The sequence below is a fragment of the Tympanuchus pallidicinctus genome, unplaced genomic scaffold, assembly GCF_026119805.1.
Source record: "Tympanuchus pallidicinctus isolate F22 unplaced genomic scaffold, pur_lepc_1.0 scaffold2, whole genome shotgun sequence".
In the NCBI taxonomy this organism is placed as follows: Eukaryota; Metazoa; Chordata; class Aves; order Galliformes; family Phasianidae; genus Tympanuchus; species Tympanuchus pallidicinctus.
This window is the reverse complement of record NW_026294721.1, coordinates 1,177,340-1,200,564: the sequence shown is the minus strand read 5'-3', so window position 1 is coordinate 1,200,564 and position 23,225 is coordinate 1,177,340. Positions and strand designations below refer to the sequence as shown.

General features: G+C 43.4%; 1 protein-coding gene across 7 annotated transcripts in view; it reads right to left on the bottom strand.

The window, feature by feature from the left end:
- The window catches only part of ALMS1 (ALMS1 centrosome and basal body associated protein), a 52,556-nt gene that overhangs the window by 16,016 nt on the left and 13,315 nt on the right, over window positions 1–23,225 (bottom strand). For 4 of the 7 annotated variants that reach the window (XM_052681819.1, XM_052681823.1, XM_052681821.1 and 1 more), the window contains exons 5-11: window positions 20,568–22,707; window positions 17,227–17,386; window positions 14,069–15,613; window positions 13,241–13,371; window positions 5,689–7,426; window positions 4,244–4,354; window positions 2,778–2,948 (exon numbers count right to left, since the gene is read on the bottom strand). In XM_052681819.1, coding sequence (XP_052537779.1) covers window positions 2,778–2,948; window positions 4,244–4,354; window positions 5,689–7,426; window positions 13,241–13,371; window positions 14,069–15,613; window positions 17,227–17,386; window positions 20,568–22,707 — 5,996 coding nt within the window. Of the gene's footprint in view, window positions 1–2,777; window positions 2,949–4,243; window positions 4,355–5,632; window positions 7,427–13,240; window positions 13,372–14,068; window positions 15,614–17,226; window positions 17,387–20,567; window positions 22,708–23,225 lie in introns of all 7 variants that reach the window. The other 3 variants (XM_052681820.1, XM_052681824.1, XM_052681825.1) reach the window with 3 other exon arrangements.

The window sequence follows — 23,225 nt, the reverse complement described above, 5'->3', positions numbered from 1 at the left end:
TTCATGTTATGTCCTTAGCACAACAGACTAAGTTGTATAATGATCCAAAAAGAAAGTAGGAACAATAGCTGCTAGTGCAAGAACAGCTTCTCAAGCCCCTCTGCTTCCTGCAATGTCATTTCATGCCATATGAGCCACGCACAGCTTAAAAATGCATTATAAAGTTTTATAACTTTATATACTATATAAAACTATATATACTTTTATAACTTTATTGTAACAGCTTTAACTCAAAAAGTTAATAGAAAACAGAATAGTCCATTTACTAATGGCAATGCCAGTGATTAGGTAATGGTGAGCTGTCAGCAAATGCATATCAAGCTCCATCATTGGCATAAGTTACCCCCAATTTACCTTTTCCTTCACTACCATTTCTAACTCTCCCTCCTCCTGCTCTCAAATGTTTGGTTGCTGGTTCCAGCAATCTCTTCCTGTTTTACTCCTCCTGCAATTGTAGCAAAAATACTGAACAGGAACCCAAGTCTTCTTCTATTTTAAGCAAGCTTTGCCACTGAGTCAGCAAGATTCCCAAAGCTGAGCTTCTCCCTGTTCCACTGAGAAACACACCTGCCTGCCTTACCAAGAATCACAGCCTTTCGTTTTACAAAACCTCAGTTCTACGTGGAAAACAGCATGGCCAGACCCAATCTCATGTTTTGGGGTTAAAATGCATTTAAACAGCACAGCATGTGGACACCCCAGCCCTGGAAGCATTCAAGGCCAGGCTGGATGTGGCTCTGGGCAGCCTGGGCTGCTGGTTGGTGACCCTGCACACAGCAGGGGTTGGAACTGGATGAACATTGTGCTCCTTTGCAACCCAGGCCATTCTGTGATTCTATGTAGCCAACTGATCACAAGAGATCATTCCCTTCCAGTGTAGTTTTCAATACCCATGTGGCTTCAGTAGTTGTTTTTTCCTCCTGCTATCTGTGGAAAACAGAGCTAGTGAGGGCTGTTAGGAATGCTTGTTTTAGGTACCAATGCTGAACTGGTTTCCTTGCTTGCTTTGCTTACATTTGCATTGTTTTAACTTATTGCTTGGAGAGGAGAAGGCTCTGGGGAGACTTCATTGTGGTCCTGCAATATTTGAAAGGAGCGTATAAACAGGAGGAGGTGGGTGGTGATAGGGCAAGGGGGAATGGTTGTAAACTGAGACAGGGGAGGTTTAGGTTGGATATTAGGAGGAAGTTTTTCACCCAGAGGGTGGTGAGGCACTGGAACAGGTTGCCCAAGGAGGCTGTGGATGCCCCATCCCTGCAGGCATTCAAGGCCAGGCTGGATGTGGCTCTGGGCAGCCTGGGCTGCTGGTTGGTGACCCTGCACACAGCAGGGGGTTGGAACTGGGTGAGTGCTGTGCTCCTTTGCAACCCAGGCCATGCTGTGATTCTATGATCCTCTTGACTAAGGAGGTCAGACTTGGGAATACTATGCAGATTTTTTGCTATTTCTGTAGTTTTAACGACGAGACAGAAGGAATGCAAACATCCAAAAAATAAAACAAAGTTCATACAGATAAACTTTTTTAAAAAACAAATACATAACTTGCATAAATTTAAGCTCTAGACAAGCACTGTGGGTAGAGGTAATCTTTTATTAGACCTGCTAAAAATATAGTTGAAAGAGTCTGAAGATGTTAAAAATGCAGGTTTTCCTTCAGAAAGCCTTCTGAAGCTTCCAGCTGTACTGTTTTAACAAAAGACCATTTCTGCTTACAGCTCTTCCATTTACTTGCGTTTTGAGAATATCACTGCTACAGAAAAATAAAGTTAATTTTACATTAACAGTTGTGTTCCCCTCTCATTTCTATCCAGGCTGTTCAGACACACAGCACCCTTCTATTGCTATTCCAACACAGTATTTTGTTTCCTGCTGCAGAAACTCATTTGGAAAGCTCCCTTCTATCCACACACTGCCCCTCCATTTCTACCACCATGACCCAAAAGATTTATTTTCTCTTTTTGGGCTCCCCAGAAATAATGTGTGGGACTTTGCCTATAAGATTAAGAACTCTGTCATTCAGGATCCATTATGCCATCCATCATTAACAGCCATAATTATACTGCCTTCTAGCAACCTGCTCACTCTGTTTAATTCAGCAAGCACTGCTGCAAGCACTGGACTGTGCACAATAAGCACCTTCCCTTCTAACTCACAGCTTTATCCAGAAGAGATGGCAGTGAATATGCCATTTTCTTTTTACAGTTCTTTCTGTCCAGGAAGGATAACAATTCACAAACTCAACAAAAAAAACCCCTCATCCCAACTCACACATGGCAAAATCCAAAAACCACTGGATGAGATTCAGTAGAGAAGCGTTCATCAGGATTAATTTTAGTTATTATCATGAGACACCACACAAAATTGTCATTTAGCTCAGTGTAATTTCATTTTGTCAGCGTTCCAACAGTGCAAGATTGCCTTAAAGTAGGCTGCTAGAGTATCAAAACTGACCTTCATCCCTCAGAAGCACCATTCAACAAGGTTAATGGAGGAAAAGAAGAAAGAGACAGTCAAATCCAATTAGAACTGAGTAAAATACAACTGTTACAGAGAAACACTGCGATCTTGTGATGTCACAAAGTATCTGTGAGAAGGAACAAAACTCCCACCCAATATACAGATACACTCCATGGGCTTTTATTTACCAAGGAATTTCTGTTGTGCATCCTTTCCATACTTAGCACTTTAAAGAGTGCCAGCATAAGACCAAAAAAATCACGTAGCTTTTATGCTCTTATTTATTTTATATGTATGAAAAAGCATGTTAGAAAAGCTACCTGGAGCACCTTCCTGGGCTGTTATTTGCTCTTCAGCCCAGGCAAGCTTGGGCTTGGCTCTCTTACAGCAGACTCCCTCTTTATGCTTGATAGCTGTAGTGCCTGGAGGCTTATCATTCTGTACACCAAGCATATCTGCTGGAAGCCCCGAGGGAAGAGCATCATTTGATCCTGCAGAAAAAAAAGAGAGCAATAATTACAAGTAAAAAAGAGGAAACAGGAAAAATAGAGGCAAATCTTAGAGCAAAGTTGTCTGAAAGAAATCCCGTTACACAAGTATCAGTGCAACATCTTCAGAAATCAGCCATCATGATACCTAGAGAGCAGTTCTAATAAAGCAGTGGGTGCTGCAACGTTGTTTTCCATGAATTTTGGTGACAAGGCTCTTCTGTGAGACACAGGTAAGTTTTACCTACCCCACTAATGGGAAGGAAAGAACACAGGAAACTTTTAGCATCAGACAAGCTGCTAGGAAGGCAGACCAAGGTCTTCAGACTCCTGCTCAAATTCAAATTGCACACATTTTCACTGACTGATGTAAACGTGTATCTTCTGAGCTTTGAATAGCAAAGGACTGCAAGACAAGAGTCTTGCATAACCTCTAAACAAGAATTCAAGACAACAGCAGCAGAGTTCTCTTAGTACTGCTGTCTCCTAACGTTGGAAACCTAAGATGGCCCCTAACTGATTTATCATTCTTGTCAACACCACCTGCTTACAAACAGCAGACTTCACTCAATTTCCTTCAGCTGCTACTCAGAGCTGAGAATCCAAGCTGCAGCAGGGAGCTTAAAAACAACTCCATATTTATTTTAATTCCTCTGTACACTTTCTAGAACCTTGCACCATCTCATACGCGTGTTGGATTTTTATAGCTAGCATCTCACATTCTGCAAAACAACAGACTCACATCACGTTTGTTTCTCTCCTTTTAACCATATTACAACAGCAACACTGCAAAGAGGTAATGAGCAGAGACATAATCACAAGCACAACCTGTGGCCACAACAGCTAATCTGTGCACCTACCATCACTGCTGCACCAACCTATTTCCCTGAAGGGCATCAGATAGGAGCTGGACAGCTTTGTAATATTAATTTTGGCTACAAATGGTTTTGTATGTCAAAAAGGTCTGCCTGAAAACAATGCAAGTCCTGTAAGGCTTAAGCGATGTGGTTGTTACATATACAGGACTAAGAAACAAGAGGTAAAGCAGAAATTGATTAATCCCAGCTGATCCTTTTTGTCACAAGTGCTTTTTACAGGGAGATGTGCGGGGAAAGAGATGAGTGCATATTTTAAATCACAATTACAAATTACTTTGTTTATAGAAGCAGTTTCTACAGTGAGATCTCCTAACGTGGAGGACAGAAATTCAGTCCTGAGAAAGCTGTTGCTGGAAATAAACCCCAGCCATCGCATTTAGGAAACCTAAGGTAAGTAAGTGCTTGAGTAAAAGCTCTCACCACTCTTTTCTGATGCGAGTGAAGAAATGTTGGCTGCTGTTTTTTGATAAGGAACATAATACATCTCGGTACTTCCAGAAGGTTTATATGGCAGCAGTAATGGCTGACCTGCTGGGGTGGAAAGCAAAGCAATTAACAGAAGTCAGGATGCAATTCTTGAATGCGACTGATGATAAAAGCTACAAAAAGGAACGGAATCGTTCACAGCAGTAAATCTGGAGAAACAGCTCATTCTTCAGGAAAGCAAACTGATAAAAGACTGACTGCCAATTAGACTGGCAAAGTAGCTTACTTGCAACTCATATGCCCACACAGCCTCTACTGACCCATGCTTAATGAATTTTAAATGAATATGGATATCTGGCTCTCAAGATGGCTCTCAAGACAAGAAATACGGCGTGTCATAGGAACATCAGCAAATGTTTGGACTATAATATTAGCTGATTTCTGACAGAGAAGAAAATGAGTGATGAAATAGCTGACACAGTTGTGTATTCTGATGTAATTAAGTAATTAGTTCTCAACTCGTTATTTTAAACACCTTGAGTACAGAGACAGAAAGAAAGCCTGGATTACAGAAAAAAATACATCTACATGCATCAGTACTACAAAACAGCAACATGGAAAGAACACTGGAACATCCATATTCAACTCTCTGAAAGGGTAGATAACAGCAGGACAAGGGGAAATGGTTTGAAGTTGAAGGAGGGAAGATTTAGGTTGGAAGTGAGGGGGAAGTTCTTGACAGAGAGAGTGGTGAGGTGCTGGAACAGCTGCCCAGAGAGGCTGTGATGCCCCGTCCATCCCTGGAGGTGTTCAAGGCCAGGTTGGATGGGGCCCTGGGCAGCCTGGGCTGCTGTGAAATGTGGAGGTTGAAGCCCTGCCTGTGGTGGGGGGTTGGAGCTTCATGATCCTTGAGGTCCCTTCAACCCAAGCCATTCAATGATAATATGATTCACATTCCTCCAGCAACAGACTTTAAAATCCCTGCAGATTCTCTTCTGTTCTATGCATCTTATTCCAGAATAGCAACGCTCACCCTTCCCTCTTTGCTTCCATACTACTTTGATTAGAGAATCTATCAGTAATCAGACACAGCCCTTGGTAAGCTGTAAGCATTGACCCGTATCAGTCATCTAAAACTGTAAAACCATACAACTTTCCTGAACCATGTCCACCTCCAACAGATTCAGTTTCAAATTAAGTTGAACTGAACCACAACCGTATGGATACAGCTCCCTACAAGCAAGAATGCAAACTTCAAGGGTTCGTTTCATATGAACTTCAAATATCAACATTAGAATCATCTCCAGACTGTGACTTCCACAAAAAGTTTGGGTTTTTTTGTTCTGTTTGTTTGTATGGTTGGTTTTTAGTACCCATCAGTACCTCGCAGTTGAACAGATGCAAAACAACACAGGAATACATGACACTGATTTGCTCACCACCCTGCCTTGGGAAAGAGGAAGTCCTGTTAAGAGATGAAGTTGTATTTTGGGGAAGTTCTTTTGCTTTCTGGATTGAAGACTGATGGGCAGAACTTTCAGGGTCTTGTGAATTAACATAGATCTCTGCCGAGAAGGTTGTTTTTCCAGGGCTTTCTGTGATTTGAGTGGTAGCATCAGAAGTGCTTTTCCTGCTTTTTGCAGGATCTGTGCAGTTGCAGATATTCTTCAGACTACAACCACCTGAATTCACAGCCTGCAGTTCCTCACTGCCATGCAAAGGCAGCTCTCGCCCTGCAGTGCTTGGAACAGAGGAAAACACCAGGCAGGGCTCTGCTGAAGGCACTAGGAAAGATGAGCATCTCTGATCTTCTGGAATAAGCTCAGCAGTGGGTAATTTAGGAACAGCTTCTAATAAAGTTTTTGGAGATTTTAAAGGCACTGGTTGAGAATTCACTTCAAGTTTGTCCCCCAGTCTCGTCTCATTTTCAGTATTCAAGTCCCTGTGTGGCTCCGAGTTACTACATTTTGGGGAAAGAGTGATGTGGACGCAAGACAGTACTTTCTTAACTGGTGATGAAGGAGACATGGTGGATAAAATCTCCTCTGGAGATGAATGCTGAGACACACCAGTTTGCTCTCCAGCACCTTCTTTCTGAATGAGAGGCACTGCATCAGAAGGACTTTTCTCTTCTTCCAACAGCTTCCCACAGTCCTTTGGCAAATCAGCCTGTGTGGCTGGATCAGAACCTTCAAAGCTCTCACATAATTGGACATGGCTGGTAGGGCTGCTTTTCTCTTGTTGGTAAGAGCTTATAGAATGGGGCTCGTGAAGGCCCTTCATCCCTTGACTGAATTTTCTATCGCAGTCAAGCCCCAGAAGTCTGGCGCCATGCCTGCCCAATTCAGTCACATCTTGAGACAGAGCGTCAAGATTTTTTGCACTGGGAGTCTGTCTCTCATCAGCATAGACGGCTACAGACTCCCGATCTGACAAACAGTCTGTTTCTTGATAAGCTCCATCTCTGCTACCGTCAGGAGAGACATCACGAATCGTGTCTTTGTCAGCAGGAAATGCAATTTCATCAGATGGTGAGCCAGCCAGAGCCGGACTCGAAGGAGGACAGATCTCAGATCTCTCCCAGTGCTTTCTGCCATGGCTCTGTTCCTCAGCAGTAGCTGAATCCGTCTCCAAAGGCATTATCTCATCAAGATCATCTCCACTGAAAAAGCCATCGAGTACCACGGAAGTCAACGGTGATTGAAAACGCCTTCGGGATGAAAAGGTGATGGATGTAATTTGCTTTGACATCTCTTCAGAGCACTTTGGAAAAGACAGCTTCTTCTGTGCTGGTGAAGGGACTTTGTCTGTCTGTGCATCAGAAGCAGCCGTAAAGCTCCTCACACGTGTGTCCTGCTGCTTCTGCAGTGGCAGATGAAGGCCAACACAGCCAGAATGGCTACTTGCAACGGCCTGATGCTGCCTGCAGGTAGGAGGTTCTGCAGTACTTAAGGATTTAAGCTGGGTATTCTTCAGTAAACAACAGTCTGAAAGTTCAGCTCTATACAATGGCACAACGTGTTGTAAGCTTGGCTCTAAAATCTCCTTAGTCCCCAAGGCTTGTGTGTGGCTGTCAGAATGAAATCTCTTGTCACTTGAAGCTCTGGAATGCTCTTTGTCTGCTTCCTGATTACAGCTATACAGAGAAGCAGCTTCTGAAATGTAACTCCGTGTACCCTGAAAAACACAGAAGATCTCATACAGGTTACATGGACAACTTCCTGCTCTCACCGAAGTCAGAATCTCACAATTCAAAGAAAGAATAGTGCTACCAGTCATCAAAAGTCTGTACTACAAATAAGCACACGCTTTTCTCTTGAATTTATTTCTTAATGCAACTAAGAAAATTGTTTTATTTTGCTTTGGAGTGCTAGCAAATTGGAAAACAGTTATTTTTGTTTACCAGCGAGCGATGCTGAGAAGTATCTACAGCCTAATTAGCCTGACAGAGACAGAACCTTTCAGTTTTACAACCTATAAAGCTGAGTTCTAGCTGTCCCCTATGTTGTTTTTTTATTGTGTCAAAGCATTCTACCTCTGGGCCTGCTTCATACACAGCTGACTTAGCATAAGCCCAGTTCACAAAATACCAGGAATAATGAATGCATATTTGTTCACTACGTTCAAATGGATTTAGAGGCACACACGTATTTCCATAATCATCTTTTTTAATTAAAATAACGTATCAATTAGCTACACGTTCACAGAAACATTTAGGTTAGAAGAGACTGGAGGCCTCCAGTCCAATCTCCTACTTTAAATAAAACTACCTTAGCACTGGAACAGCATGCTGAGGGGTTTATCATTCAGATTTCACAAATCTCTAAGGGGAGAGGTTTTATACACAACTTTACCTGCAGTCTTTACATTCCTGATGGAAGGCAACCTTCCATAGCTCCATGGAACACGGACGGAATGCAGTAACCCACATGCTTGCTTCCAGCCACAAGTAGTCAAACCTTAACCAAACACGTGATGCTTAATGCTGGCAACCTCCAAGAAATCAGTTTGCAGACACACTCTAACAAACTCAGGTTTGGAGTAGAGCCCAACTCCATGCAATCAAAGCACTGTGCTGTGACATTTGAAGGTGACAGGAATAGTCCTGGATGTGACATTTTGCTATGCCCTACCACAATACAAAACAGTAATTTGTATTAAGGTTTTCTCTCAAATGGTTCAACTCCAGCATTCGTGAAATGGAACTGAAGTGAAAGGAATTCTGTTACATGGGAACAAGAGGGAAGAAAAGAAAGGTGCTGTTTAGAAAGCATGAGAATGTTTAATTAGAAAAGCTTTAATTCTGCCTAATTGCTATTTCTCTTTTCCTGTAAAACAAGCATGCTAATTTCCCTTTCAGACAAGAACTGCAATAAGACTTCTTATTTTTTCCATCACCACTCACAGCTGACTATTAAAATATGATTTAAAATAATCAGATCCTTCATTTGCTCTTCAAGGAAAGCGATGACTTGTAAAACCTCTCCCAGTTTCAGGTGCAAATTGTTTTCATGCTCCCATCAGAACAGACACATTTGCCACAAATATATATTGCCTGCTCATGGTCACGCAAGAAGCTGAAGCTAATAATTTACTTTTGTTCTAACTTCTTCCCTTGTTTTCCTACCCAATTTCACTAAGCATCTGCAGCACAATCTCCAGTCCTCATTGCTTTGTATTCTCCTCCACCTCAAAGCCCATTGCCACCAACAGAACAGCCCCAACAGCAATAATTTATTGCAGCTAGTAAACGAAATCAAAGCAACATAGGCTATAGTTTCACAGGAGAATCAGATTTAAAAACAAACAAACAACCATACCCTCCTTTTGGTATGCTTCTCACATGGTAATACTGCCTCCAGCTACCTGTTGATGAGGCACACAGTTGTGTTGTGCTGCTGGCACTGCAGCTAATGGGAGAATTCCCAGCGTGTGCTTCTTGGTTATAGCCTCTGCTCTCAAAGGAAATGCTGCTGCTTTCTGGCATCTCAGAATGAAATCTGATTTCTCTGCATCTTCTTCAGATAAAGCATTACATATCCCAAACAGAGAGAGAAGGTATGAAGGGCTCAGCAGGTGGCTGTAAGGCCTTGAGAAACAACACAGAGACGTGTCCAAAGACATTGATGAAGTCTGAACATAATCTTAACATCATTACAAAGAGTGAAACATTCATCACCTGCAGAGACCAGTAAAGTGGACAGACAAAACACGGCCCTCTCTCTGTGGCTGGTTCACATCTCTCACTGCCTGACTTCCTGCACCTTCTTCTTCCCATGGATCAAACAGGATGTAAGAATGGACACAGAATCCTAGAGTGGCCTGGGTTGAAAAGGAGCACAGTGCTCATCCAGTCCCAACCCCCTGCTGTGTGCAGGGTCACCAACCAGCAGCCCAGGCTGCCCAGAGCCACATCCAGCCTGGCCTTGAATGCCTGCAGGGATGGGGCAGCCACAGCCTCCTTGGGCAACCTGTTCCAGTGCCTCATCACCCTCTGGCTGAAAATCTTCCTCCTCATATCCAACCTAAACCTCCCCTGTCTCAGTTTGAAGCCATTCCCCCTTGTCCTATCACTATCCACCCTTGTAAACAGAACAGGACAAAAGCAGCTCCAAAACGCTGGCAAAAGCTGAAGTTCACTTTCACAGCTAATAAATTACTGTCAACAGTGATCAAAAACCACATCAGACTTTGTCCTGAAGCAAACTAATGCAACTACTCACCTGACTTGCTATCTCTGCTCAGCTACAGGGAGGGCATGCCCAATGAGGGGCAGCAACAGGACAACAGGAACAGCCATTTTTAGAAGCAGCTGTAGCAGTTCCAGAGGGACCATTTCAATGCACATTGAGACTCCCCTCACCTAAAGAAATCTGACCTAAACCACATAACCTGAAAGAAATCTGACAGCCTATAGTTTAAGGGGAATTTCTTAAGTGTGGACACCATTTTATCAACTCATCGCTATCTGCACTTCCTTAATTTTACTGTCATTCAAAATTACAGGATTTTCACTGAGGTGCAGCCAGCCAATCTGAGATAAGTGTACTGCCAAGTGAGATGATCCAGATGGGCTTATTTTAATTAAATATATACATATATTTTTCCCCCCTATTGATTGGAACATCTGCTGAAAATGCAGAGTGTATTTCATTAATAAATTGCAACACAGATCATAGAATCCTAGAATGGCCTGGGTTGCAAAGGAGCACAATGCTCATCTCATTCCAACCCCCTGCTGTGTGCAGGGTCACCAACCAGCAGACCAGGCTGCCCAGAGCCACATCCAGCCTGGCCTTGAATGCCTCCAGGGATGGGGCATCCATTATTCTTCCAGAGCAGTGCATTTCTGGGGCCTTATCTATACTAAGCAAGTATTTTAGCTTATTTGAGCCCATGTATTTCTTGCAGCTGACAATGAGTAACCATAGAAACACGCAAGGACAAAGATCAGCTGTGTGTCAGGGCAGGAGAGCTCCCTGGACAATCTCTTCCCTGAAACACATACCAGTTCAACTGCCTGAACGCAGCAACTCCTACTACCAAAAGTGACAGAAGTTGTGATAAACTCATCTACCCAAGCCTTTCACATGTTTTATTGTGCTCCTTATGTGTCATCTTTCCAAAAAAGATTTGTTTGGCATATGATCCACAAGAGAACGCGGTGCAAATTTAGAGCTACAACTCAGTGAACTTCCTGGAAAAAAAAGAAGAAGGAATGGAAAAATACAGTGGAAGAATACAGCACCCAAGGGGAGAACACTTAGGTAGATCGAGGGACAGCCATATCAATACAGGTGGAGTTAAAAGATCCTTAATTTAGAGGGACAAAACAGTGTTAAGTGTGTTAAAGGTTCACCCCAAAGCCCTCAGTCCAAACTGAGGGCCCCAAATGTACACAAAAGGCACAGGCAGGTTACACAGGCAGGACAATAGTCCTGAACAGAATGCTGCTTGTGAGTTTTTGGGTTGTTTCATCTGGCTACAGAAATAGAAATTATTCATCTAACATCATAGGCAGCTCCCTGCCTCCCTCCATCACAATGCTGTAAAGCTAAGCTTATAGAAAGTGCCATCAGAATATCCTGTGTGCCACAAGGCCCATCTCCAGACAGCCTAAAATGCAACTCTTCTTAGGCCCCTTCACATAACATCTGCAGTGAGTGCATCCTCATGCTTTAGCTCCTGTGCTACTCTCCCAAAGCAGCCCAATGCACTGCACTTCCCCTCTCCTGGAGCAGCCAGTTACAAATCAACACTAAAATGGAGTCAGTACAAAACTTAGGAAAAAAGCCTGGTGTCAGAAGTTCCATGTTTTCCATCCATCCCTCAGCATCCCTCCAAAGTTTTAGTGGTCAATATAAAGGCATAACAGCATGAGTATTTCTCACCTAGTGTACAATGGGCAAGCTATAAAATCCATAGGACTCCTCCACAACGCAGGGTTTGTCAGTTTTACAGAAGAGAAAGCAAAGCAAACAATTCAGATTTTGAGTTACAGCCGTGAGAACTGCTTGCTATCCAAAATGCATCTTCAAAAGCAAATGCTGTTCTCGTGCTCCTGTTTGGGGGCAGCATTCGGTGCATGTTTGGAGCCTGCCTGCATGCATATGTCCCAGTCACCTCCCTGAAACACTCAGCTCAGCCAGGACTTGAGAAATCACAGCACTTTCTTTCTAGAGCATCTGTTATCCAACACATCAGAAGTGACAAACGGCAGACACTCAATACCCCAAAAGTACGATGGAACAATGTTTGAAGAACTCTCCCAAGCTGTCCTGCTCTTCCCTTGCACTTTATTTTTACAAGCAAGCTTCCCAAGTTTCCTGCTAGAAACAATAAAACATCCTGGTGGTATATTATGTGAATTGTCTCCTGTAAAAATGAGAAGCAGAGCCTAAACTTTCTGAAAGGAACACTCATCGTAAGCCTGTATCAGAAGCACTAAATAAAGATGATGATCTGACAAAGGAATTGTTCATGTGAATGCTAGGAACAGGTTGCCTTTCAGAACCTTTCAAGTTTGGGAGAAGGAAAGTATCCTTTTATATTCCTTGTTTTGTTCGAGTCAACGCATTGTCAGCTTCACTCTGAATTCAGCAGGTGTTCTGCAGAACAGCATCCACTGAATTTACAGCAGATTATTTGGTCAGCAATCAAACTGGCTGCATTTTTTCCAGCTAAACAGTTTTCTTTTCAACAATCTATTTTTTCAGTGACACTGTTTTGCTCGGAGGAAAAAATCCGCTCGGATCTAATCTAGCATGGCAAAAAAAGAGCTACCTTCATTCTGCAAATTCAGAACTACTTTGGATTTCAAATTAAAGCTATGGTAAAACATTCCTAAGATCAAAGCAGAAAGCGTTGTGGTCGACCTAAAGTAATTTCTTGGAGGCTTGGTTTGCAAGAAACAAGATTCATTTTGTCTTACTCTGAATTCGGATAAAACAATGCACAGCCAACGTGGAGGCAGACAAGTAGAACTGCCCCAACCTTCTCTTTAATTATCCAGCCTCTCTTCCACTAACTCAGGGTTCTCCACCCTGAATAACATGAATAGATCATCCACCCCCTGCTCATTTCATACAGTGTTTCACAGTCAGGGTAGCAAAGCACTGCAACAGATTGGTCAGAGAGGTGCCCCATCCCTGAAGACATTCAAGGTCAGGCTGGATGGGGCTCTGAGCACCTGATGGAGCTGGAGACATCCCTGTTCCCTGCAGGGGAGTTGGACTAGATGGCTTTTAAAGGTCCCATCCAACTCAAACTATTCAATGATCCTACTTCATACAAGATCCTAAAACCCAGACAGGAACTCAATGACCCAGGCCCAAAGAAGAAACAAATTCACCCACTCTCAATAGTTTGCATCTCTCTCCCTGCCTATCCATCTCTAAAAACGTTGCAAGAACTCAATTCACCACTGTAACCTGAAAGACTTCACCACTTAAAACACTTTTCTGCAGAGCAGCTGGTTTGTTTCCCTCCTACCTTGGCTTGTCCAGATCTCTTGGCACTCAGCAGCAGTTCTGCCTTTATTTCCTCTATCCTTTGTCGGTCCTCTTCATTCAAGTCCAACGCAGCTTCCTCAGATCTGCTGGCCAGCTTTAGTTTCACCCATGCTACACACAAAAATATCAGAACAGAAGGCAGATTGCTTTTCTTTTTATAATTTAACATCAAAAGCATGCTATGCACTTCCAGTAGCCATGACAAAGGATATGAAGACCAGTATCAAACAGCTGTTTGAATATACAAAGCATACAGACAGACTAACCAAGAATATGATTTGAAAATGGAGCTTTTGAGAATTTATTTGTAAAGATGGCTCAAGGAACTACTGCCTGCTTGTGAGATGCTTACAGTCCTTGGCTCAAATCAACACTCTCTTACACAATCCCTTCCCAGTCACTTAACCTAGCACATTTCTAATGGCTACGTGGATAAAACCACAGTATCAACACTGGCAAGAGAAGGTATTCAAATTAGTTGAGTAAAATGCTGTCCCATTCTATTATCATAGAGTCATAGAATGGCCTGGGTTGAAAAGGACCACGATGAGCATCCAGTTCCAACCCCCTGCTGTGTGCAGGTCGCCCAGGCTGCCCAGAGCCACATCCAGCCTGGCCTTGAATGCCTCCAGGGATGGGGCATCCACAGCCTCCTTGGGCAACCTGTTCCAGTGCCTCACCACCCTCTGGCTGAAAAACTTCCTCCTCATATCCAACCTAAACCTCCCCTGTCTCAGTTTACAACCATTCCCCCTTGTCTTTCATAGGAAGACTAAAAGACATTGACCATTAATTGACCATTTGTTACCTCGTGCTTTCCTCTCCTCTTCATCATCACTCCTCAGAATTGGTGTTGCAGGCACTAGAGATGATCCATTTCTCAGAAGGCTTTTGACACGGGCAGATAGAGAGTCTGCACTGCTACTGCCATCGCTCTCTTGCACGCCTCCTGCCTTGCTTCCAGCTGCACTTCTTTTTGACAACATGCTCTGGAAGCCTCCTGGGACGTTGGTGGTGCTGCCTGAAGTCTCTGAAGGATTCCCCAGCAGGTTTTTGACACGGGCAACCAGTGAGTCCCCACTGCTACTGCCATCACTCTCTTGCACGCCTTCTGCTTTGCTTCCAGCTGCACTTGTTTTTGACATCGTGCTTTGGAAGCCTCCTGAGATATCAGCAGTGCTGCCTGCAGGCATCAAAGGATTCCCCAGAAGGTTTTTCACACGGGCAGCTAACGAATCTCCACTGCTACTGCCACTGCTTTGTTGTATGCCTCCTGCCGTGCTTACAGCAACATTAGCTTTAGATAACTCGTTCTGGAAGCTTCCTGGCACATTGATGACACTTCCTCGAGGCTCTGATGGAGAGGGATTCTCCAACTCTGAAGGTCTTTCAGTGCTGAGCTCACTACTTGCATTGCTTCGTGCAACAGCCACAACAGCAGGTTGGTTTCTGTCTGTAGTTGCACTGCTACAGCCTTCTGGCTCAGACCTTGCTACAGATTTTCCTGTCCTAAACTCTCCGGTCATCTCCACCACACCTTCACAACTGCACAAACTGGCATCAAAAGAACGTTCCCATTTTAAATCATCTTTGCAAGAATCCAGAGGCTCTGGTATCGATCCCTCTTGGAGACTGCTTTGCTTCATACTCTCAGCCCATGACACGACCTTCTGAAACTGAGGGACGCTGTCTTTCACTAAGTCAGAATCCTTGGTGCCATCTTCCTTTTCAATCTGCACTGGGGAAGACTCGGTTTCTCTAGAAGATGCATTGGAAAAGACAGGGTCAGGCCAGCTGCCAGCTATGCTCTCTGCCTCTGCCAGAAGTTTACGTATTTCTTGCAATGCACGAGATCCAATCACAGAATCACTTTCTCGACCCTCATTTTTCTCACTCCCTGCACTTGAAGTTTGCGATCCTCTCTCCTTTTCACCTTTAACTCCAGCCAAAGAACTGACAGTCCATCTCTGTGAGCTTCCATTCACATCTTTCGATTCCTTTTTAGCTAGCAGATCCTGAACACTTTTTGCAACAAGCACGGGGCTCTCTCTGTTAGAATGGCAATCAAGTGAAACAGTCTGCAGGTGCTGGCTTGGCTCAGCTAGTTTGGAGACAGCTGAACATTCTGCCTCCACTTGCATGGAACGAGGAGCAGTTACCTCTACTCTGTGGCACGACACAGTGCACTGACTCACGGGTTTTTCTCCAAAAGGTAATGAGAAGCAGGGAGAGAGTTCTCTGGGTGAGAAAGTATCAGAACCAGTTTCCGAATTCATTGGAATTGAAATGCTGACAGTGGAAGTGCCAGAGTTGAAACTCGTCTGTGTAACATCAACCGCTGCCAGCAACTCGCCTACAAAGAAACAGAAGATTGTTTTAAGTTGGAAGCTCTGGGATACAGGCACATCAGTAAAGACTCCTTTTTCTTGTACTAAAGGGCTTGTAGAGGAAAGGAAGAATTACAGATATTGGGACAACACTTCCATGAGAACAATATACAGAAAGCAAGCTGTTGGACCACAATAAAATCAAAGAGACAACAGAACTGGAGTTCAGTAACTTGCTCTTAAATAAATGGTGACCATATATTATAAATGTTCTTAGCTAAGGGACATCATGATGTCCTCATGTCTAAATGAACACTTGGATTATAAAAGAATCCCTGCAAGATATAAAAGCAATGTGGGACAGCATTTCCAAAACGCTACATAGTACAGGTAGATTTGTTTATTACAGCTGGTTAAAAAGAAGCAGACAGGATGAACATTTAACATTCGGATATGTAATACCTAATTGCTCTAGAAATGAACTTAAGTGCAGTGTTCTTAACAGTACAGTGAACAGCCAGCTGCCAACAGCTGCCTGCTATTTTGCTCCTTTTAAGCACTACTTTGTTTCATGTCCCAGTCACTGACATCTTCAAGTACATTAAGTCGTCCAGACAACTCTGCCCCTGAACCTATTGTCAGGTTGTTTCAGTCACCAAATCTCTGCTTAAAGGAGGAAATAATAACAGAAAATAAGCAAGCCCAACAGCCTTAAGAAAGATGCATTTAATCACTGCTGATCAGAAAGATGGGTCAGCACAGGGTATTTGGAAAGTCTGTTTAAAGACAGGCTTTTGTTGTAAAGAGGCTGCAGATCTTTTATTCCCCAGTGAATTGAAGGGGCAAATGCCAAACAATATACCAAGGACTACATTTTAAGTACTTGCAATACACATTTTAATGACATACTGTGTGGGCATGCTACAGAAGAACATCTTAACCTTAGCTTTTCTTCATATAGAAACAAGTCAACACTTCAGGTTGCATCCATATACTTCTTTGATGTTGAGATGGACTGATCAGTTCTATGTCTATAACTTCCTGTCACACTGAGCGAGCCCAGGAAGTCTCAAGAACAAAGAGAAATCAAGACTCATTGCTCTCACAGGAACAAAAGGTCTGGTCACACAATCTTTACTAAGCATTTGCTTTATAAGAATTCTTAAGAAAAAAAATAATAAATGTAAACTGCCACTGCTCTGGCCAGAAGATGTCACAAACACCGAATTTCTTAGCAAAAAAGCACGTTTCCAAAGGTTTCAATCCTTATTTTTCCAATGCCAAAAATCTCACACCTCTGCTGGTTGAAGATCAAATAATGTGAATGAAACTGGAGCATCATAGAATGGCCTGGGTTGAAAAAGACCACAGTGCTCACCCAGTTCCAACCCCCTGCTATGTGCAGGGTCACCAACCAGCAGACCAGAGCCACATCCAGCCTGGCCTTGAATGCCTGCAGGGATGGGGCATCCACAGCCTCCTTAGGCAACCTGTTCCAGTGCCTCAGCACCCTCTGAGTGAAAGGAAAAGGAATGCATATCAAATCATAGGAGAAGAATCAGACTTGACACTGCCAGGCCAAGAACAATCTCAGAGCTACGTGCTGACTAAGATTTGCACAGGCCTTCCTTCCCCATACCTCGTGGCTGCTGAATGGTCCTTGTCAGCGTGTCAGTGGAGCCCTTCAGTGTCCTGAGGTCTGAAGGGGAAAATTCAACTTCCCTTATTGGTCCTCGGGGTACAAAAGGAGTCAGTATGGTCCCAGGCGACTGGTCGATGCCAAGGTTGCGAAGGTAGATCTGGCAAAAGGAAACACATTGCATTCTTAAGAACATCAATCACTTCTGAAGCTGCATAAGTTTTTCCCATCCTCAGAATAGTTCGGTTGGAAGGGATCTTCAAAGACTGAGCTCAACTGCCTGACCGCTTCCAGAAGACCAAAAGCAGAAATCAGGCACCACTCACCTTTCCAGGAAGCTCATTCCAGTGTTTGACCACCCTCACCTTAAGAAATATTTCTTAGTATCAAGTACAGACCTCGATAATCTTAGTGCTGCTTGTGCTATTCCCACATCCTGCCATTGGTACCCAGAGCGACTGGCACCTTCCTTCACTTCCCCTCCCAGGTCCAGCACTGCAGCCTCTCATTTCCCAGTGTCTGTATCCAGCACTGCTCCTTCCCATGTGCATCACATACTATTTGCCCTCACTGAATTTCACGTTAGAGCATGGAACAACCATCAGCAAACCAGATCCCTCTGCAATGCCTCTTCCCCTCCAGGGAGTCAAGAGCACCTCTCAGTTTAGTACTGACAGGCAACTTGCTGAGGATGCGCTTCACTCCAGCATCCAGGATCACTGACAAAAGCACTGAATGGCATTGGCCCTAGAACTGAGACCTTGGGAACACCACTAGCCAGATGTAGCCTCATTCCCTGTAAGACTTTGAGCTCTGCCATTCAGTCAGCTCATCACCAAGTATTGCACGAATCTCTTCATCTCACAGCTGGACAATTTGTTCAGAAGGACACTGTGAGGGTCAGCATCAAAGGCCTTACTTAGATCCAGACAGATTACGTGCATTCTCTTCTTTCACCCACCAAGCAAGCAACCTTTTCATGGAAGAACAAATCACCAAGGCAGGACCTTCCCCTCACAAACCCATGCTGACTACACCTGATAATAGCTTTGTTCTTTAAATGCCTTTCTATACCCCCAGGACAATCTTCTCCATAATTTTTCCAGGCAGAGGTTACACTAAGAGGTCTGCAGTTTCCTGGGCCTTCTCTCACGTTCTTGTTGTAGATGGGTGTAACGTTGGCCAGGCTCCAGTCAGTGGGGACCCCCAACAGACTCTCAAGACCTTTGGTAAATTGTTGAGGGGGGTCCACCATTCCCTAAGTCCCTCAGACCTCTGGGGTGAATCCCATCAGGCCCTCAGGTTTACCATCATTCAGCTGACAGCCATTCCTTCACAGTTTCACTGACCATGACTGGAAAATCCCTACTGCCCCACACACAGTCCTTCAACTCAGAAGTCAGAGCAGTCCAAAGAAAATCTACCTTTACTACCAAAAACGGAGGCCAAGACAACATTAAATGCCTTCACCTCTTCCTCATTCTTACTCCTCAGGAGAACATCCTCAAGTAGATGTTTCTCTTAGACCTTCTCTTGCCACTACATACTTTCAAAAGTGTTTTTGCATTGTTGTCTGACACCACTTTGACCAGTGGGGAGTCAATCCGGGCTTTGGCTTTTCTTGTTTCCTCCCTGCAGATGCTGCAGCTCTGTGCCCTCCCCGTGAAGCCTGACCTTGCCCTCAAGTAATTTCTTCTCCTGCTGCAGCTCCAAGGAATTCCCTGTTCAGCCAGACCTGCTTTCTGCCCCATTGGCTTGACTTGCAGTGGAGTGGAACTGCAGGCTCCTGGGCTTTTCAAAGGTGGCTCCTGAAAGGGAGCCAGCACTCACACTTCTAATCTCAATACAGCAGACTATATATCTCCACCAACTATTTCCTATGATTTTTTGTTTTTTTAAACTAAACACATATAATATGTGTGTTTTAATATGTGACCTAATCTCTTTTACTTTGTCAGTGGTTTATGAGAACAAAATTCCTCACAATTAGGGCTGGAGAACATGCCTCATTATATTCATTAAAAACGGAGGTAACAGATAATCATTATATTTCATCAATACTACTTCAAATATCCTTATCACAATATTTGTAGTTATTTCAATGCATGTTTTCTGAGACAACTCAGAGAAGAGTGCTTCTACAACACAGTTCCAAAGACCTAATGATTACAGGAGTCATCTTCTGAGAGGAGCAGCCACTTACTCAGAAGATAATTACATGTTTATCATTAATATAAATCTGCATTTGATTTTCTCCAACATTCAACAGCTATTCGAAGTTAACATGGCTGCCACAATCTGCCCTCCGTTCTCACCAAATATCCTCAAAAGGGGAAAGGGAAAAGGAAATCTGCATCAGGCACATAAGATAGAACGGAGAAAAGGCACGCAGAAGCTTTGAATACCCTTCAAGAGCAGCATGAAAGAATCAGGAATTTATGTCTTAGGTACTGGAACAAAGTGAACAAGCAAGAGTATTTATAGGAAAAAGGCAATTTAATTTGCCAACGAGCTCCGTGTTGGTTTTGCTATTATTGCAGATCTGTGGGCGTGTGAAGTTCAGCTCCCTCTTGTGCAGCCTAACATTTCCTTAGTCAGCATTTGAGTCTCAGCTTCGTGTTTGGATAATTATATCCTGATCATATGAAAGAAGCTGGAACATTAGAAAAGGCTGATCAATGCTCTGCTAAAAGAGCTGTAAGCATCTTACTTACAAGTCTTTGTATCAAGCAGATTTCACCTACCACTAATGCTGTGCCCTGTTCTTTTATTTGCCACCACCATTAGCCACCCATCTAAATGTTCTTGCATTCTGTTACTATGATACCATCATTTATACCTTGAGGAAAAAGTACATACATACACACACGTATCCTCTTTCCTATGCCTGACCCTTTCTTTTCCTATATTCAATGTCACCTGAAAGTTATTTTGTTCAGCTGAACTACAATCACGGGTGAGGTTCACCAGTAATGCAAACCAGTACAAAACCCATTTAATTTAGTGATGTAGACCATAAAAGAACAGTGGGAAAAACACTGAGATGACTCTGACACTAAAAAAAAAATTAGAATTTGAAAAAGGATCCTTGAAGATTTATTAGGCATTCATAAAAGGTGTCAACTGGTATTTTTGAAAGACTGACTATTGCTTTACAGGCTCCCTACACGACTGAGCATCAGAAACTAGATATGCAAGTAACAGCCTCAACTCAGACAACCCATCCTGCAGCATCAGGATTACCTACTGTCCCATTTACTCTAAGGCAGCTGAGTGTATTCAGATCTCTTCTTAATCAAAGATAAATAGGACTTACAAGTTCTTCTCAGATATTAACTTACAGGGATCCTTTCTTCAATATTAAGCTCTTCTTTCTCTGGAGTCTCCAGAACAGCAGTTGCTCCGACAGAGATCAAGTTGTCATCTTCTGCACTGGTGAAGAAGTGCTTGGAAACCACTGAAGAACACCCTGGGGAGCCCAAGGCCCCGTGGCTGCTTTCCCCAGATGGAGCAGGAAGATTCAGACTGTCTGGGGAAATATCACCACAGTTGTCCACGCCGACGTGACCAATATCTAAGTTACAAGGCAGTTTTGGATTTTCAAGACCATCACATTTTTCCTGGTCACCAGTTGGAGAGTTTCCATCCTCTTTGATGAGGCGAGCAACTCTTTCACTGGAAATGAAAGCATCCGGATATGAAGTCTGCTCCACACTGCTACCTTTATCAACAGACCCAGAAGCAATCTCAGCTGTAAGCTGGTGTACCAAGGAGCTTCCCAATTTGTTTTCAGGCACTCCTGAAACATTACTTTTTTCTTCTAGAGGCTGCATTGCTTCTGTACTAACTGGTTGAACAACATCAGTTTGGGAGTTGTTCCTACTTGCAACATTTACTGAGTTGTCAGACTGAGACCTAGGAAGAGGGTGGACAGGCTCTGAGATTTTATTATGAAAATGAATATTTTCCAGGGAATGCGTCCCTCCAGGAGGAGCAGCAATATAATCTTCAGGGTTTCTGCTGCTATTTTGCATTGACAAAATATTGTTTGCAGAACTGGCAATTGCGCTGTAGGCTTTCTTTCTATGTGAAATTACACCCTGGTCACTTAAAGCCAGCACATCAGGCATATTCTCTGGCTGGCTCAGATTCCAAGTGCCCACCTTCTCCATGAAATTAAGGGATGGGAGTGACTGAATTCTTCCAGTGTGAGGATATCTCAGTTTTAAGGAGTCCAAGTGCTTGTTGTTTTCTTTTTGGGCACACTGGAGAGAACGTTGCTTCTCAACAGATGTAGGTGTACTGGTAGATGACTTCCCAGAATTGTCTTCGTTTAGGCATAAAGGAGAGGCTTGAACATCTGATTTGATCACACGAGCACCCACTTCTGCCCTGACATTTTTGTTTAACAGTATCCCTGGAGTAGACTGATAGCTTGGATGGGAGAAGTGTCTAAAGAACGAGCCATCATCTACAATGCAATTAAGCGAAGGGGAAATGTCTGTAACTTTATGTCCCCTTTCTATGGAAACATCTGAAATAGTTAATTCAGCCTTGTGAACTCCAGGCTCCAATTCCACTTGGGCATTCTCACTGCAAGAAGGAGGAGATTCCATGTTGGTCACGACTGGTTGTTTGGGGGCACTATCACTGGTGCTTGGCACAATGGGGCTCAACTCCTCCTCTCTCAAACCTTGCTTCTCCTCACGATTCAGGAAAGCTCCCTGGACTTCATTAGGAACAGCTACAAAATTCATGCTTCCAAAGTCACTCAAATCCACTCGGCGCCCCCTGGACTCTCCAGCAATTTCTGAAGTCTTTGCAGAAAACACATCCTGTGCACCTGAACTTTTACCACTGTCTTTCTTCAAATCATCAGATAACATCTGAGAAGAACCAAGCTCAGGAACTTTTTCCAGCCTCTCTGGATGTCTCAGGCACCCTTCTGACTCACTCTCAGCCATTTTTACCTTTTCCATTTGCATCTCTCTTTCATCTTTTCCTGAATTCTTTGTCAAAGCTGTTTTACAAGAGGAGCTTTCAGAAGATGAGAACTCATCACGCCTCAGTAACTCTTTTTCTTTCTCTGAAAGCTCAAAAACTGGAGCCAGCACATTGTTGTCACAAGTGAAAAAGTCATCTTCTGTAGAAGTACCACAGGTCTGCTTTACAAGTGAAGCTTCCATTTGGTTCACTGCTTTGTCACCCATCCGGGGGATCGATGCCCTCTCATTAATATCATTTTTGCAGTCTTCACTCGCCTCCTTGTTCATAAGTGGTTCAGAAGAACGAGAGGTTTGCTGAGACAAATAGTTGGCATCACTAGGTTCTGCCTGCTGGAATGAAAGGGGATGCTGGGACAAGGAGCAGCAGTCACTGGGAGCATCAGAGTGCGTTTCAACATCTGTCAGCCAGGCAGCTTCTGGGATGTGCAAAGGATTTGAATGCTGCTCGGAAGCACCAGAAACATCAGGAACTCCTCTACAAGAAAGGGGCACAGTAAGAACATTTCTGGTGACATTTTTCCATTTCAACAGCTGTATTTTCTGCTTTAGTGTAAGAGGCTAAAAGAGGACTTAATCCAATTAGGGTTTAGTAACATGCACATAAATGCAACCTCTATAAAGGGGAGAGTCCCAATAATATCAGAGAGCTCTACTGACTGCAACATAAAAATCAGAAAATGAAATTAGTTTCAACTTAGTACATCATTCTTTCTAGTCAGTTTAAGACTGGAGGATTTTGCTTGTTTGTATGTCACAAATTTAAATGCATATTAGTTAAATAACTGCAAAACAGACAAAGTCCAAAGAAAATAGAAAAGTTGCTCACATACTTCCAAAAGCATACAAAAACATATATTGTATGTGATATGTACTAAGGAACACTGTCAGGCAACCAGTTCATTGGGCAACACTGCTGGTAGGTGGATGGTTGGACTAGGTGGTCTCAGAGGTCTTTTCCAGCCTTAATGATTCTGTGACATTGTGATATGTATG